Source organism: Ceratotherium simum, chromosome 3 (assembly GCF_057802395.1).
Source record: "Ceratotherium simum simum isolate JZ-2026a chromosome 3, ASM5780239v1, whole genome shotgun sequence".
In the NCBI taxonomy this organism is placed as follows: Eukaryota; Metazoa; Chordata; class Mammalia; order Perissodactyla; family Rhinocerotidae; genus Ceratotherium; species Ceratotherium simum.
The window spans coordinates 95,039,399-95,054,235 of NC_141902.1; the positions used below are offsets into that span (position 1 = coordinate 95,039,399).

The 14,837-nt window shown below is 42.2% G+C and overlaps 1 protein-coding gene across 1 annotated transcript in view; it reads right to left on the reverse strand.

Annotated features, from left to right (window-relative positions):
* Positions 1-14,595, reverse strand: part of BTBD1 (BTB domain containing 1) — a 46,598-nt gene extending 32,003 nt beyond the window's left edge. The window contains exons 1-2 of the mRNA XM_004431990.3: positions 14,124-14,595; positions 4,111-4,267 (exon numbers count right to left, since the gene is read on the reverse strand). Coding sequence (XP_004432047.1) covers positions 4,111-4,267; positions 14,124-14,515 — 549 coding nt within the window. The 5' untranslated portion in view covers positions 14,516-14,595. The remainder of the gene's footprint in view (positions 1-4,110; positions 4,268-14,123) is intronic.
* Positions 14,596-14,837: the final 242 nt, after the last annotated feature.

The following is a 14,837-nucleotide window of genomic DNA, read 5'->3' on the forward strand; positions in this document are numbered from 1 at the left end:
AACACATGGTTATAGGCTAGCTTGGAAATTTTACAACAACTTGTACAAGGGTATTAAAATATTGTCTAAAAAGAAAAGCAGCAATTTATTTATATCTAAAGTATAAAGCTCAGATTACAAGCATTTAACAAATGCTAAATAGTATATGTTAAGGGCTGGTTAATGGTTCCATAGGTGTGTTCAGTTTGTAAAAATTCATTAGACTGTATACTTATGATATGTGTACTTTTCTGTATGTATCCTGTACTTCGTGAAAACTTTTTTAAATGTCAGAGAAAGAGTATTTCATATAAACCTTAAATTCTAACTCCTCCAGAAGTGGGTCAGCAAGCTTACAGATACAAGTCCAAAGAGAGTAAATTTTAGAACGTTTTTAGACTTGAAATACTCAATCTTTATTTCAGATCCAACAAAAATTGAGAACAAAGATGTCCAGAAAACTTCCTGCTTCCACACTCTCAATCACAGCAGTAATGACTCGAGATCCTAATCCCAACTCCAACCCTAAATAGCTATAGAACTTGGAGTCATAACAGCCTACTTACAGAAGGCTTCAGTTTCTTTATCTAGATTATATTGTATTGACTCTAATTTGCTTTTCTATTCCAAAATCATATGAACCTGATATGGTTCCCTGAATGGTACCGTAAGAATAATTACATATATTTTATGTATTTTTTAAAATTTTTTGTTTATTGCAGTAACATTGGTTTATACCATTGTATAAATTTCAGGTGTACATCATTATACTTCTATTTCTGCATAGATTACATCATGTTCACCACCCAAATACTAATTACAACCCATCACCACATACATGTGCCGAATTATCCCTTTCACCCTCCTCCCTCTCCCCTTCTCCTCTGGTAACCACCAATCCAATCTCTGTCTCTATGTGTTTGTTTGTTGTTGTTATTATCTACTACTTAATGACTGAGATCATACGGTATTTGACCTTCTCCCTCTGACTTATTTCACTTTGCATAATACCCTCAATGTCCATCCATGTTGTCACAAATGGCTGGATTTCATCGTTTCTTAAGGCTGAGTAGTATTCCATCGTGTATATATACCACATCTTCTTTATCCATTCGTCCCTTGATGGGCACTTAGGTTGCTTCCAAGTCTTGGCTATTGTGAAGAACGCTGCAATGAACACAGGGGTGCACGTACCTTTATGCATTGGTGTTTTCAAGTTCTTTGGATAAATACCCAACAGTGGAATAGCTTGATCACATGGTAGTTCTATCCTTAATTTTTTGAGGAATCTCCATACTGTTTTCCATAGTGGCTGCACCAGTTTGCACTCCCACCAGCAGTGTATGAGAGTTCCCTTCTCTCACATCCTCTCCAACCATCCTCTCCAACACGTTCTTTCCTGTCTTGTTAATTATAGCCATTCTGAGGGGTGTGAGGTGATATCTCATTGTAGTTTTGATTTGCATTTCCCTGATAGTTAGTGATTTTGAACATCTTTTCATGTGCCTGTTGGCCATCTGTATATCTTCTTTGGAGAAATGTCTGTGCAGGTCTTTTGCCCATTTTTTAATTGGGTTGTTAGTTTTTTCATTGTTAAGATGCATCAGTTCTTTATATATTTTGGAGATTAAGCCCTTATCAGACATACGGTTTGCAAATATCTTCTCCCAATTGTTAGGTTGTCTTTTCGTTTTGTTGATGGTTTCCTTTGCTGTGCAGAAGCTTTTTAGTTTGATGTAGTCCCATTCGTTTATTTTTTCTATTGTTTCTCTTGCCTGGTCAGACATGGTACTTGAAAAGATGTTGCTAAGACTGATGTCGAAGAGCATACTGCCTATGTTTTCTTCTAGAAGTTTCATAGTTTCAGGTCTTACATTCAAGTCTTTAATCTTTGAGTTAATTTTTGTGTATGGTATAAGGTAAGGGTCTACTTTCATTTTTTTGCATGTGGCTATCCAGTTTTCCCAACATCATCGGTTGAAGAGACTTTCTTTTCTCCATTGTATGTCCTTGGCTCCTTTGTCGAAGATTAGCTGTCCATAGATGTGCGGGTTTATTTCTGGGCTTTCGATTCTATTCCATCGATCTGTGTGTCTGTTTTTGTGCCAATACCATGCTATTTTGGTTACTATAGCTTTGTAGTATATTTTGTAATCAGGGAATGTGATACCTCCAGCTTTGTTCTTTTTTCTCAGGATTCCTTTAGCTATTCGGGGTCTTTTGTTGTTTCATACAAATTTTAGGATTCTTTGTTCTATTTCTGTGAAAAATGTTGTTGGAACTTTGAAAGAGATTGCATTGAATCTATAGATTGCTTTAGGAAGTATGGACATTTTAACTATGTTAATTCTTCCAATCCAAGAGCATGGAATACCTTTCCATTTCTTTGTGTCTTCTTCAATTTCTTTCAGCAATGTTTTATAGTTTTCAGTGTACAGCTCTTTCACCTCTTTGGTTAAGTTTATTCCTAGGTATTTTATTCTTTTTGTTGCAATTGTAAATGGGATTGTATTCTTAATTTCTCTTTCTGCTACTTCGTTGTTAGTGTATAGAAATGCAACTGATTTTTGTATGTTGATTTTGTATCCTGTGACTTTACCGTATTCGTTTATTACTTTTTTTTTTTTTTAATTTTTTGTTTATTGCAGTAACATTGGTTTATAACATTGTAAAAATTTCAGGTGTACATCATTGTACTTCTATTTCTGCATGGACTACATCATGTTCACCACCAAAATACTAATTACAACCCATCACCACACACGTGCCGAATTATCCCTTTCACCCTCCTCCCTCCCCCCTTCCCCTCTGGTAACCACCAATCCACTCTCTGGCCCTATGTGTTTGTTTATTGTTGTTATTATCTACTACTTAATGAAGGAAATCATACGGTATTTGACCTTCTCCCTCTGACTTATTTCACTTTGCATTATACCCTCAATGTCCATCCATGTTGTCACAAATGGCTGGATTTCGTCGTTTCTTATGGCTGAGCAGTATTCCATTGTGTATATATATACCACAGCTTCTTTATCCATTCGTCCCTTGATGGGCACTTAGGTTGCTTCCAAGTCTTGGCTATTGTGAATAACGCTGCAATGAACACAGGGGTGCATGTACCTTTGCAAATTGGTGTTTTCAAGTTCTTTGGATAAATACCCAGCAGTGGAATAGCTGGATCATATGGTAGTTCTATCCTTGATTTTTTGAGGAATCTCCATACTGTTTTCCATAGTGGCTGCACCAGTTTGCACTCCCACCAGCAGTGTATGAGAGTTCCCTTTTCTCCACATCCTCTCCAACACATATTGTTTCCTGTCTTGTTAATTATAGCCATTCTGACGGGCGTGAGGTGATATCTCATTGTAGTTTTGATTTGCATTTCCCTGATAGTTAGTGATTTTGAACATCTTTTCATGTGTCTGTTGGCCATCTGTATATCTTCTTTGGAGAAATGTCTGTGCAGGTCTTTTGCCCATTTTTTAATTGGGTTGGTAGTTTTTTTGTTGTTGAGATGTGTGAGCTCTTTATATATTTTGGAGATTAAGCCCTTATCAGATGTATGGTTTGCAATCGTTTATTACTTCTAAAAGTTTTTTGGTGGATTCTTTAGGGTTTTCTTTTTTTTTTTTTTTTTTGTGAGGAAGATCAGCCCTGAGCTAACATCCATGCTAATCCTCCCCTTTTTGCTGAGGAAGACTGGCTCTGAGCTAACATCTATTGCCAATCCTCTTCCTTTTTTTTTTTTTCCCCCAAAGCCCCAGTAGGTAGTTGTATGTCATAGGTGCACAGCCTTCTAGTTGCTGTATGTGGGATGCGGCCTCAGCATGGCCGGAGAAGCGGTGCGTCAGTGTGCGCCCGGGATCCGAACCCGGGCCGCCAGTAGCGGAGCGCGTGCACTTAACCGCTAAGCCACGGGGCCGGCCCCAGGGTTTTCTATATATAAAATCATGTCATCTACAAATAGTGCGAGTTTCACTTCTTCCTTTCCAATTTGGATCCCTTTTATTTCTACATATATTTTAAAATAATGATCTACAACTAATTCTCCAGGAAATACTAAATATTCATATATAGTTACACTCAATTTTTAAAACTACAATGATATATATCTTCGCTACATTTACTTACCTGAGTAAGTAACATAAAGGCATTATCTGCCCTAAGATGTTTGGTGAGAAATTCCACACAATGTGCTTCCAAGGCTGGGACTGCATATTTCTTAGCAGTATAAAGAGTGGTCATAACTGTTTCGGGGCCGATCTGGACTTCATCTGAATACAGAAATCTGTAAAGCAATTAGAAATTGCAGAGATGGTCAGTAATGTTTTTGATAAGCAATTCATCGGAGTTAAACTTCTAAGGAATATTTTAAAGCTAACGAGAAAATTGAAAAATAACCTGAAATGCACATCAGACTTTCCAGGGCACTTGCACATACAACATCTCATCTTTACTCAATCCTGAGAGGTAGTTGGTCTCCATTTTACAGAGGAAATTGAAGTTAAGGGAAGATCATGAGACAGACCCACGTCTCTGGACCAAGTGTGCAGGGGTCTTTTAGTACCCTATGGCAACTTAGGACAACATGGTTCACTTATCTCTCCTTCATCAAAGGATGTTCACTTAAGCAAATCTACAGATGGCTGAAGTTCACATCTTTAAATGACAAAACATTCATTTATTTCCCGATAATGGTGTCTTCTTATTCTGAGAATCTTTTAACCTTTCATTGTTATCCCAGAATTAGCATTATGACCAAAAACTAGAGTACTGGGGCTTTGGAGAATAAAACAATTTAATAATATCTGTTTGTGTGTGAGGAAGACTAGCCCTGAGCTAACATCCGTTGCCAATCCTCCTCTTTTTGCTCAGGAAGACTGGCCCTGGGCTAACATCCATGCCCATCTTCGTCTACTTTATATGGGACGCCGCCATAGCATGGCTTGACAAGTAGTACATCAGTCTGTGCCGGGGATCTGAACCTGCAAACCCTGGGCCGCCGAAGCGGAGCTTGTGAACATAACCACTATGCCACCGGGCCGGCCCCGATTTAATAATATCTTGAATAACCACACGCTGCTATGTGCTTTTGGGTATTTAAGTCCAATTTTCTCTCAAAATACCATCAGCCCAATATTGCCTTCCTCCCAGTTCGCTGTTTCTAACTGCTATGTCACTAGATAATTCAGCTTCATAGAACTGCAGATAAAGCGTAAGATTCTCAACAAAGGCCTGGGCAGTTCTTGTTAAACTATCCCGGGGCTTTTACATATCAACCTTAGGCCCCCTCTGTGGCTCCTCAGAGACCCCTAGGTGGCCCAGTGGCCCACTCCTCAGTAGCCCAGTTCTCAACTATACTCAGGATAGCCAAGGGTGCTGGAGAGGTATGGCATTAAGAACAAGTATTTCATTTTAGCGATACTAAAGACATTAGAACACTTGTTACACTTATATTCCCAGGGCCCAAGTGGTAAAATAAGTGTTTAAGAAAACTCATTAACTTCTTTCAGAACACAGTATTACAGTGAAGTGCATGAGGAAAGTAAGTTCTATTTCATGTTCCTACCCTCTACCTTTCAACTTCCTCTTCTTTTATACTTGTGGCCATAATCACCACCCAAGATGAAACCCGAGCCTGTTCACCCACCTAACTTCCCAACCTAACCAAAGGCTAGCATTCCTCTAATAATGACCACTGTCCTTACCATAACCTCAAGTGGAGGCTGTTCATTCTCATCCTCCTCTATATCTCAGGTTCAAAATGAAGGTTGCTGTTTTCCAGGATTACACTGTTTCAAAATATTTTTTCCAAAACCTCCTTTTAGAGACTCAAGCCAGCCATCTGTATCACCCTCAAAAAACTCACTTAATGTTATGTGCCACACTTTGTGATGAGTACAGGGAATTAAAAACCAAGTAACGCACAGTCCCTTTTAGTCAGGGGCAGGGGGATGAATAAAAAGAATAAAGAGAAAATTAACACTTGTTGAGTGTCTACCACGTGACTGATGCCAATTCATTTAATCCTCCCACAAGGAAGGCAGGTGCTGTTCCCTGCATTTACAGATGTGGAGACAGAGGCTGAGGAAACCCAGGAGCTGTTTACCACAGTACATCATTTCTGGACTTCCAACTGCGTCCAGTGCTACAGTACTACCAGGCCAAGCAGGTGAGGGCCATTCTAATTTTTGCAGACGCAGGAAGAGATGGCTTGGGTTTGAGCCTGTTCCACCACTTGCCAGCTATGTGACTTTAAACAAATTATTATCATTGTGTTCCTCTCTGAAAAGAGATAAGAATATCTACTTCATAATGCTCTGGTGAGGATTAATATAAATTAAAATACATAAAGTGTTTTGAAAAGTGCCTGACAAATACTTAGCCTCAGTAAATGTTGCTATTTATTTTTATATTGCTCGTTTTTTATTTCTCTTTTCCTCCGCGTTTTAGATTTCCTTGCCATTATCTTCTAGCTGTTCCCTTTTTCTCCCCAGGAATCAAATGTTTAAATTTCTAAGAATTCTTGCTTCTTTCTTAGTTGTTCCTTTTTTTTCTCCACAGCATCATGTCCCAGTTTTATGGATGCAAAAATGTTCTCAAGTCTCCAAGATGATATTAATCAAAGTTTTAAAAGTTCCTTCTGTTCCCTGAATTACCTATTTCCTTGAAAATCAGCTGTTCTGGGTCTTTGTCATTCATGTTCTAATTTTCCTTATATGTCAAATGATTAATGATTGTCTCCAGTTCAGTATTCTGGTAGCTGGTATGTTTTCTTTGCTGTTGTGTAGGTAGGTCTGTTTTCCAGCTAAAACCATTTCCAAAATGGACAGGTTGGCTGGGAGCTCTGTTTATGTGGGAGGCTTGTTGCCTGGCACTTTGCATTAGAGTGGAAAATTAGTCTTTGGGTCAAGGACCCCCCTCAATGCCTTTACCTTGGAGTCCCTAGGCCATATAAGCATCCTTGTTCTCCCCAGGCAGTTTGCTCAGTTTCTTTAAAGAGGAGCCTGTCAGTTATCACCAGGAGTTAGTCTGCAAGAGCTGGGTGAGGGATGGTCCATTAGCAGGTGTTAAATTAATTCCCATGGTTTTAGCCCTACCTTCTCATTTTCACCCTCCTCACTCCCAACTCCCAGCCTAGAGCCTTGCTGGGATTCTGCCAGGAAAGGTGGGCTCCCACCTCCACTGTGGTTCCTCATGCTCTGGATTCTGGGCTCCAGATTCATCCACTCCATTTCATCATCAACACGCTTCTGACTGCTTTGTCTCTTTTCTACATTGTTGGTTTCCAACTCCTGTCCCTTTTTTCTCTTCACCGTAATGCATTTCTTCTCTTTTGTATTTCTTATAGTCATTTTAAGTGGGAGAGAGAGAAGGCTAACATCATGCTCAGTTCCCTTCCTGAACTAGAAACCTATGAAGTTTTTGTTTTAAGGGCAAGGTAGGAAGAAGTCTTTACATCTGCTTAATTTTTTTTCAGGCAAAAATTACTAGAGTTATAAAATATAGAGCAGAAATGTGGGGCCTTTATTACCATTTGCCTTTGTATTTGAGTAGATTCAAATCTTAAGGAAACAAGTTCCATAAAGTTGAAGTACATGGTTCCATAAAATTTATAAGTGGGGGCTCTGACAGGGAGATCTGGAAAAGCTTCCTAGACGAATTTCCACTTGAGATCTAAAAGATGAAAAGAGGTTCAGAAGAACATTCCAGGAATAGAGAGAACTGTGTTTTTAGACTATTCTATATGAGACACCTAGCCCCACTGAAATTGCTCTTATTAAATTATACTTTGGTAATATATCTTTGGCTTATATCAAGGACTATTTTAAAGAAACATCTATATCTATATCTAAAGACATAGACTGAGGACACTGTTCATTTCAGTAATGCCTTCTTTATGAGGGGACCTCATCAGGAATGTTTTTTACTCGTCTTATTATCAGATAGAGTTGTACATCTCCTATGCAGTTGGTTTGTTTTTAATCTGATGAACACTATGAATTACAACTGACTAGCCAGGTTTCTCTTTTTGCATTAGCTGCTGAAAAGATTAAAATTAAGCTTGTAGCTTACCTATAGCATGCATTTTTGTATTAGCTTCACCTTGGCTCTGTTTTATTTCTTACCCTTGTGCTTCTTGTAAGACATTTTAAATTTCTTTTTGGAGCAACGCAAGTTATAAATAAATACTGCACTATAAACAATAAGAAAAGGAACTCTGTGTTTCTTATATTTTTTTTTTCCTACATCTTTCCTACAGCACCAGGCACAGTGTGGGCACATGGCTAAAACTTAATAAATACATGTTAACTGACTAGACGATTTAGTACAGGCTTCTGTGTAACACTGACAGAGAAATCATTTTCATTTCTAATAAGAAACAAGGCTACTTAAAAATCCAAGAATTTGGGGCCGGCCCCGTGGCTTAGCGGTTCAGTACGCGCGCTCCGCTACTGGCGGCCCGGGTTCAGATCCCGGGCGCGCACCAACGCACCGCTTCTCCGGCCATGCTGAGGCCGCGTCCCACATACAGCAACTAGAAGGCTGTGCACCTATGACATACAACTATCTACTGGGGCTTTGGGGGAAAAAAATAAATAAATAAAAAAATTTAAAGGGACTATATAATACTGGGCACTGTGATAGGTCCTAGAAATACTAATATGGGTAACATATTCTGCCCATAAAAAGCTTACGGTTTGGCAATGAAATGATTCAAAAGTAATGTCATAATTATAACAGAATTATACATTAGGCATGGGGTGATAACTAATCTCTAAAAATGGCCCCAATAAATCATGCCTTCTATTATCCATGCCCTTATGTAGATTTGTCCCATAATGAATCCGGGCTGGTCCTGTGTGACTCTCTTTAACCAAGAGAACATGGGAGAAGTGATACTATACCAGTCTAGGGCCTAAACTTTGAGGATGCCTGGCAGCGCCTGCTTTTGTGCTCTCAGGAGCCATGAGCTATCCAAGAAGTCCAGCTACCCTGCTGGAAAGATCAGCTGGAGAAGCTACGGAGAGAGGGGAAAAGGCTCAGCCATCCCAGAATCTGCGTCAAACCTCCAGATGACTCTGGCGCCAAGTGCTCTCAGACTACGACTGCACGGGAGACCCGAAGGAGAGGCCATAAGAATCACCCAGCTGGGGCCGGCCCCATGGCGTAGTGGTTAAGTGCGTGCGCTCCCCTGCTGGCCGCCCGGGTCCGGATCCCCGGCGCGCACTGATGCACCACTTGTCAGGCCATGCTATGGCAGCATCCCATATAAAGTGGAGGAAGATGGGCACGGATGTTAGCTCAGGGCCAGTCTTCCTCAGCCAAACGAGGTGTATTGGTATGGATGTTAGCTCAGGGCTGATATTCCTCACAAAAAAAAAAGAACCACCAAGCTGACCTCAGTCAACGGGGAAGATAATAAAACCGTGGTTAAGCCGCTAAGTGTTGGAGCAGTTTGTTCTAGAGCAATAGATACAAAACTTGCTATGAGAGATGAGATGAGGCAGTGCACAATTCTGCCTGCAGGTAATATTCAGTGATGTTTTACAGAAGAGGTAAAGCCTGAAGTCTATCTGGAGCGTAGTAATTAAGTGTGGAGATCTTCAAGGCAGAAAGACTGAGAAGTACAAACGCAGGTGTTAAAATAAGAAGGCGGCCATCAGCAGTGAGGGTTAGGGCACTGAGTAGATGCAGAGGAAGAGGAAATGGAGATCAAATCATAAAGGTCTTGTGTACCTGCTAAAGTGTTTAAGCCGCACCCTATATGCAAAAAGAAGTCATTACAAGATTCAGGGGAACCATATGAGAATATATGGATATTAGAGAGACAGCGTTGTTAACAGTGTGAAGAATGGACACAGCTAAGTCTAAAGGCAGTGGTCTGGTTGAAGAAATGCCAAAAAAAAATTAAGAGAAGGGGGTAGAACCTTCATGACTGGTCCAAAAAGGATGAGAAACAGGTGGAACACAGTGGAACCAAACTACAGATGGCCTTGGAATCAAGGCCATCTGAGTCAATCCCCAAATGACCCACAGAGCAAGAATATTCATGAGCAAGAATAAATGACTGTTTTTTTTAAGCCTCTGAGTTTTGAGTATTTTACAGCATTATTGTGGCAAAAGCTGACTAACACAGGGCATAATAATGAGTGTGCCTGACTCAAAGACTGTTCTGAAATTTAAGTGAGTTCACACAAGGTGGTTAGGAACAATAAGTGGCACACAGTAAGTCCTCCCTACATGTAAGATATTTTTATTACTGACATGTCCATCTGCACGGGTACTAGACATTCACTTGTGAATGTCCAGTTGCAAATTGGGTTCTGGAGCGGAGTAGAAGACTGGCAATATAGCTGGCGGAGTACACAATGGCATGGGTTAATGGAAGAAAAGGAGACAGCTCAAGACAGAACCCTGAAGAACAGTTACCCCATGTTTCCTTCCAGTCACCACTCCATTTCTCTGCTCCTCTTTGCAAGAAAACTCCTTGAGGGGATTATTTATACTGGCTGTCTCCAGTTCTTCACCTCCTATTTTCTCCATAATCTACTCTAATCCAGCTCCTGAAATCACTGTTGCCAGAGTTTTCAATAGCCTCCATTTTGTCACGGTCCTCATTTTACCCAACTCTCAGCAGCATTTAACATAGTTGACAACTCCCTCTTTACTGGAATGCTTTCTTCAACTTGACTTTCAGGATACCATACTCCTTGCTTTCTCTTCTAATTCCACTGACAGCTCAGTCTCATTTTATGCTCCTTCTCCTCTGCAACATCTCTACATGTTGGAGGATCCCAGGGCACATCCTTGTACCTCTCTTCTCTCCACAATCTACATTCCCTCCCTAGGTAATCTCATCTGGTCTCATGGTTTAAATACCACTCACCCTTAACTTTCAAATTTACATTCAGCAAGAAACTCTTCCCTAAGCTCCAGGTTCATATTTCTAACTGTCTACTCTAATATCCCTCCTTGGGTATCTTGGAAATCTTGGCTCTACCTTCAAAACATATCCAGAATTGGACCAATTCTCATCAAGGCCATCACTACCACCCTGGTATAACCCACCATCATCTCTTGCCTCGACTACTGCAAAAGCCTCTTACTTCAACTCCCTGCTGCCCATTTCACTCCCTCTTCAGTCTAATCTCCAAACAACTGCCACAATGAGTTTTTAAAATGTAAATCAGATCACGTCACTCCCCTGTTCAAAACCCTCCAAAGGCTTCCCACCACACACCACAAGAAACACACAGGCCATCCCAGGCACAACGGCCATGCAGGATCCTGATCAGCCTATCTTTCTGACCTCATCTTCTCCTTCTTTCCCCCTTATTCACTCTGCTCAAATCACACTGATTTACTCCTGCAGCTCCTCCAACAGGAGAAATTTAGGGCCTTAAGCATGCTTTTCCTTGCTTAGAATGCTCCTTCCCTCATGACTTGATCATTTTTCTTCAAAACACTTATCAGAACTCGACAGTATATTATACTGACATTATATTCTATCTTGGTTTCTCCTTACTCGATTATAGCTCCATGAAGGCAGGGACTTTTTCTTGTTCACTGCTATATCCAACATCTAAAACAGCGACTGGCACAAGGGAGGAACACAGTATTTCTCAAATGAACAGCTGATGAACATCACTTAAAGGTCAGGCAGATAAAAATGAGCAGTTTCTTTTTTTTTTTTTTAATAATTTTATTTTATTTATTTTCCCCCCAGAGCCCCAGTAGATAGTTGTATGTCATAGCTGCACATCCTTCTAGCTGCTGTATGTGGGACGCGGCCTCAGCATGGCAGGAGAAGCGGTGCGTCGGTGTGCGCCCGGGATCCGAGCGCAGGCACTTAACCGCTAAGCCACGGGGCCTGCCCTGAGCAGTTTCTTAAAGTGCTTCAAACTCACGTTCAAAAGCCTGTAACTAATGTTAACTAATTCAAGTTGTACACATAATAAAAGTATGCCCAAGCTAATCTGCTTTTCCAACTCAGCAAGTGCTAACATCTTTTTGTCACACAATAGTAGGTTCAGCATCTACGTTTCACAGCCAGCCGATATCTAGGTTAAACTCAGTCCAGATATCACTTTCAGAATAGAATAACGACTGGAACCTACCTGAAGAAGGACAAATGCCATGACTACACTGAAAATAGGAAAATTTCAGGGACTCTGAATTAATTCACTTATTTTCTATTGATGGGAAAAGACTGATTAATAGCTTCAGTGAAAATATGAAATAAGCATTTTTCCCTCTACATTCTTATCCTAGCAATCTCAATATTTTTTAAAGGGAAAAGGTACCCAACAATATTTTTTGATCACTGGCTCTCAAATTTAGCCAGTTAGTATTTTGGGAGAATATTAAAAATGCTCTTGAGGTTCTACCTCAAAACACTGCAATATTGTAAGGAGGGAAGTAGGGATCTACAAATTCAAGAAGTACTCTGGGAGATTACAATGCAGATGGACCAACAGATCATTTTAAAACACTTCCAGTCTAGAGAATCTAAACAAGCTATAACCAATCCTCCTGGTCAACTTCAAACCAAAAACCAAAATGACCTAGATCCTAGCTTTTGAATTGTTTTCTTCTCCTTTTATAAATGTAATTGAACTAAATTACACAAAATATGGGCATCAAAGAGAAAAGAAAAAAAAAAAGGCAATATCATCTTACCACTCCAACACAACTTCGGTTCACATTTTGCTGTTTCCTTCTATCCTTATCTCTAGGTACATGTTTGTTCTGTTTCTTTAACCATAGTGTGCACAGTTTCAAATACTATTTATTATACACATTTTCCATGTTAATGTTACTACCTTGTCTTAATAAGCATCATACTTAGTAGCCGCATGACACTCCATCAAATTGACCTATCACTGTATATCTAACCATTCCCTCCAGTTGACTACTTCATCACTACTATAAACAATCCTGCTGCAAAATTTTTGTAGACTCTTTTTTCAGTACTTGAATACTTCTTATCTGTGGTAAAAAAAAATCTTTGGTGCCAAAGTGTTTTACCACCACCTTTGCAAGAGAGGGCTCCTCTGATGGTTTAACAGAAGACGCAAAGTACTTCACTTTTAATTTGCACTTCTCTAATTACTAACGAGGTTAAACATTCTTTGTCAATTAGTTGTATTTTCTTCTTTCCCTAAGCTTGTCCTTTATCCATTTATTAACAGGATCTTAGCATTTCTTTCCTCCTTGGGTTAACTCTGTATTCAATTTCCTATTTATCTTCCTGATTGAGCTGTGAGCCTTTGCAGGCTGTCATCTGTTCCCTGACCTACCTGTTTTTGCCTCAGTACCACCCAAGACTCTGCTACTAATAACAACACATTCTACTCAGGCAGCTAAAACCATTTTGGTATAATGAAACACAAACGGTCTTCCGTGTGAGTTGGCTCTGTTACTTGGGCAAGTTATCTGACTCTTCTGGGCCTCAGTCCCATTTGTAAAATTGTGGGAAACAAGACCTATACCTCCCTAACTGGACTTTTGTGACTAAAAGCTAATAATGGCAAACTATTAGCTCCCTTCCATTAAATAAAATTAATCAGAAGTCAATCTACTATCCTCAAATAATCAAAAAGCAAACTCGAACACCGATGGAGGGATTCGTTTTTAGGCTAGTGTGACCTTGCCTGCAGAAACGCAAGGCAGGTCAAGCCACACTTATTGTTTTGGTATTCACTTTCCCGGGTCTTGACAACCAATACTTATGCTAATGAAAAAGGAGTAAGAGTTTAAAAGAAAAAAAGGCCCTCGGTCCTACAAGACTTTTCAACTATTCCCCTCTCCCCTCAAAAAACATAAAATTTGGCAAACGGGCCATCAGGACAACCTGACCCACACTCTATCCTTCCCACTTCTCTAACTCTGAAGCCTCGGCGATAATCCGCTGTTGGAACGCGAAGGCGCCTCTCAACGGCAAAGCGCACGCTAATGGGACCCCGACCTTAACCTTGCCCTAACACCCGGCGGCGGCCGCCCGCCTGACGGATTCTGATTTCGACCTTCCGGAGCATCACCGACTCGGGAGGACAGAGGCCCGGGGCGGGTCAGGAGAGCCCGGCTCAAGGTCACCGGGGAGTCCGGGCGGCCGGGCCCCGTCGGCCGGGGCCGCTCACCTCAGCAGCGCCAGGAAGGCGGCGGGCTCCACGTCGGGCAGCTCGATCTCGGTCGACGTGGTGGCCATGCCGCCGTTGAACATGGCGTCGAAGACGGCGCTGCCGGCCGCCAGCACGAAGCGGTGGGCGGGGATGCGCTGCGGGCCCCCGGCGGCCGCGGCGCCGCGGCCCTTGCCCAGCACGAAGCGCACATCGCTCAGCAGCTCCGAGTTGAAGAGGAAGGCGAAGCGCTCCTTCAGCGACGCCTTGGTCGCCTGCCAGTTGTAGAGCGGCTCGCGCTGCAGGGGGAGCAGGGGCCCCAGAGACGATGGCGACGCCGGGCCCGCGGCGCCCGGCTCCGCCTCAGCCCCCGGGCCCTGCTCGCCCGGAGCGGCCGGCCCGAGGGAGGCCATCCTCTGGCGGCGCAGGGCCTGGCTAGGGAGACAGCTCCCGCGGCCCAGCCGCCATAGCCGAAGCCGCCTCGGAGGCTGGCACCGCCCCCCTGCCTTCCGGAAAAGGCGCTTCCGGAACCGCACGCCGCCGCCCGCCCCGCCCTGCTCCGAGTCGCGGGGTGCGCGTCCCCGCGCCAGGCGCGTCCCCGCCGGGCCGGGGTGCGGAGGCGCGCGCGGCCCCCCGAGCTGGGGCTGGAGGGGGGCTCCATCAGTCGCGTGCCGGGCGCGCTGAGCAAGTGTGAGCCCCGAGCTCCAAGAGGTGAAGCTGCTGCGGGCTGGATGC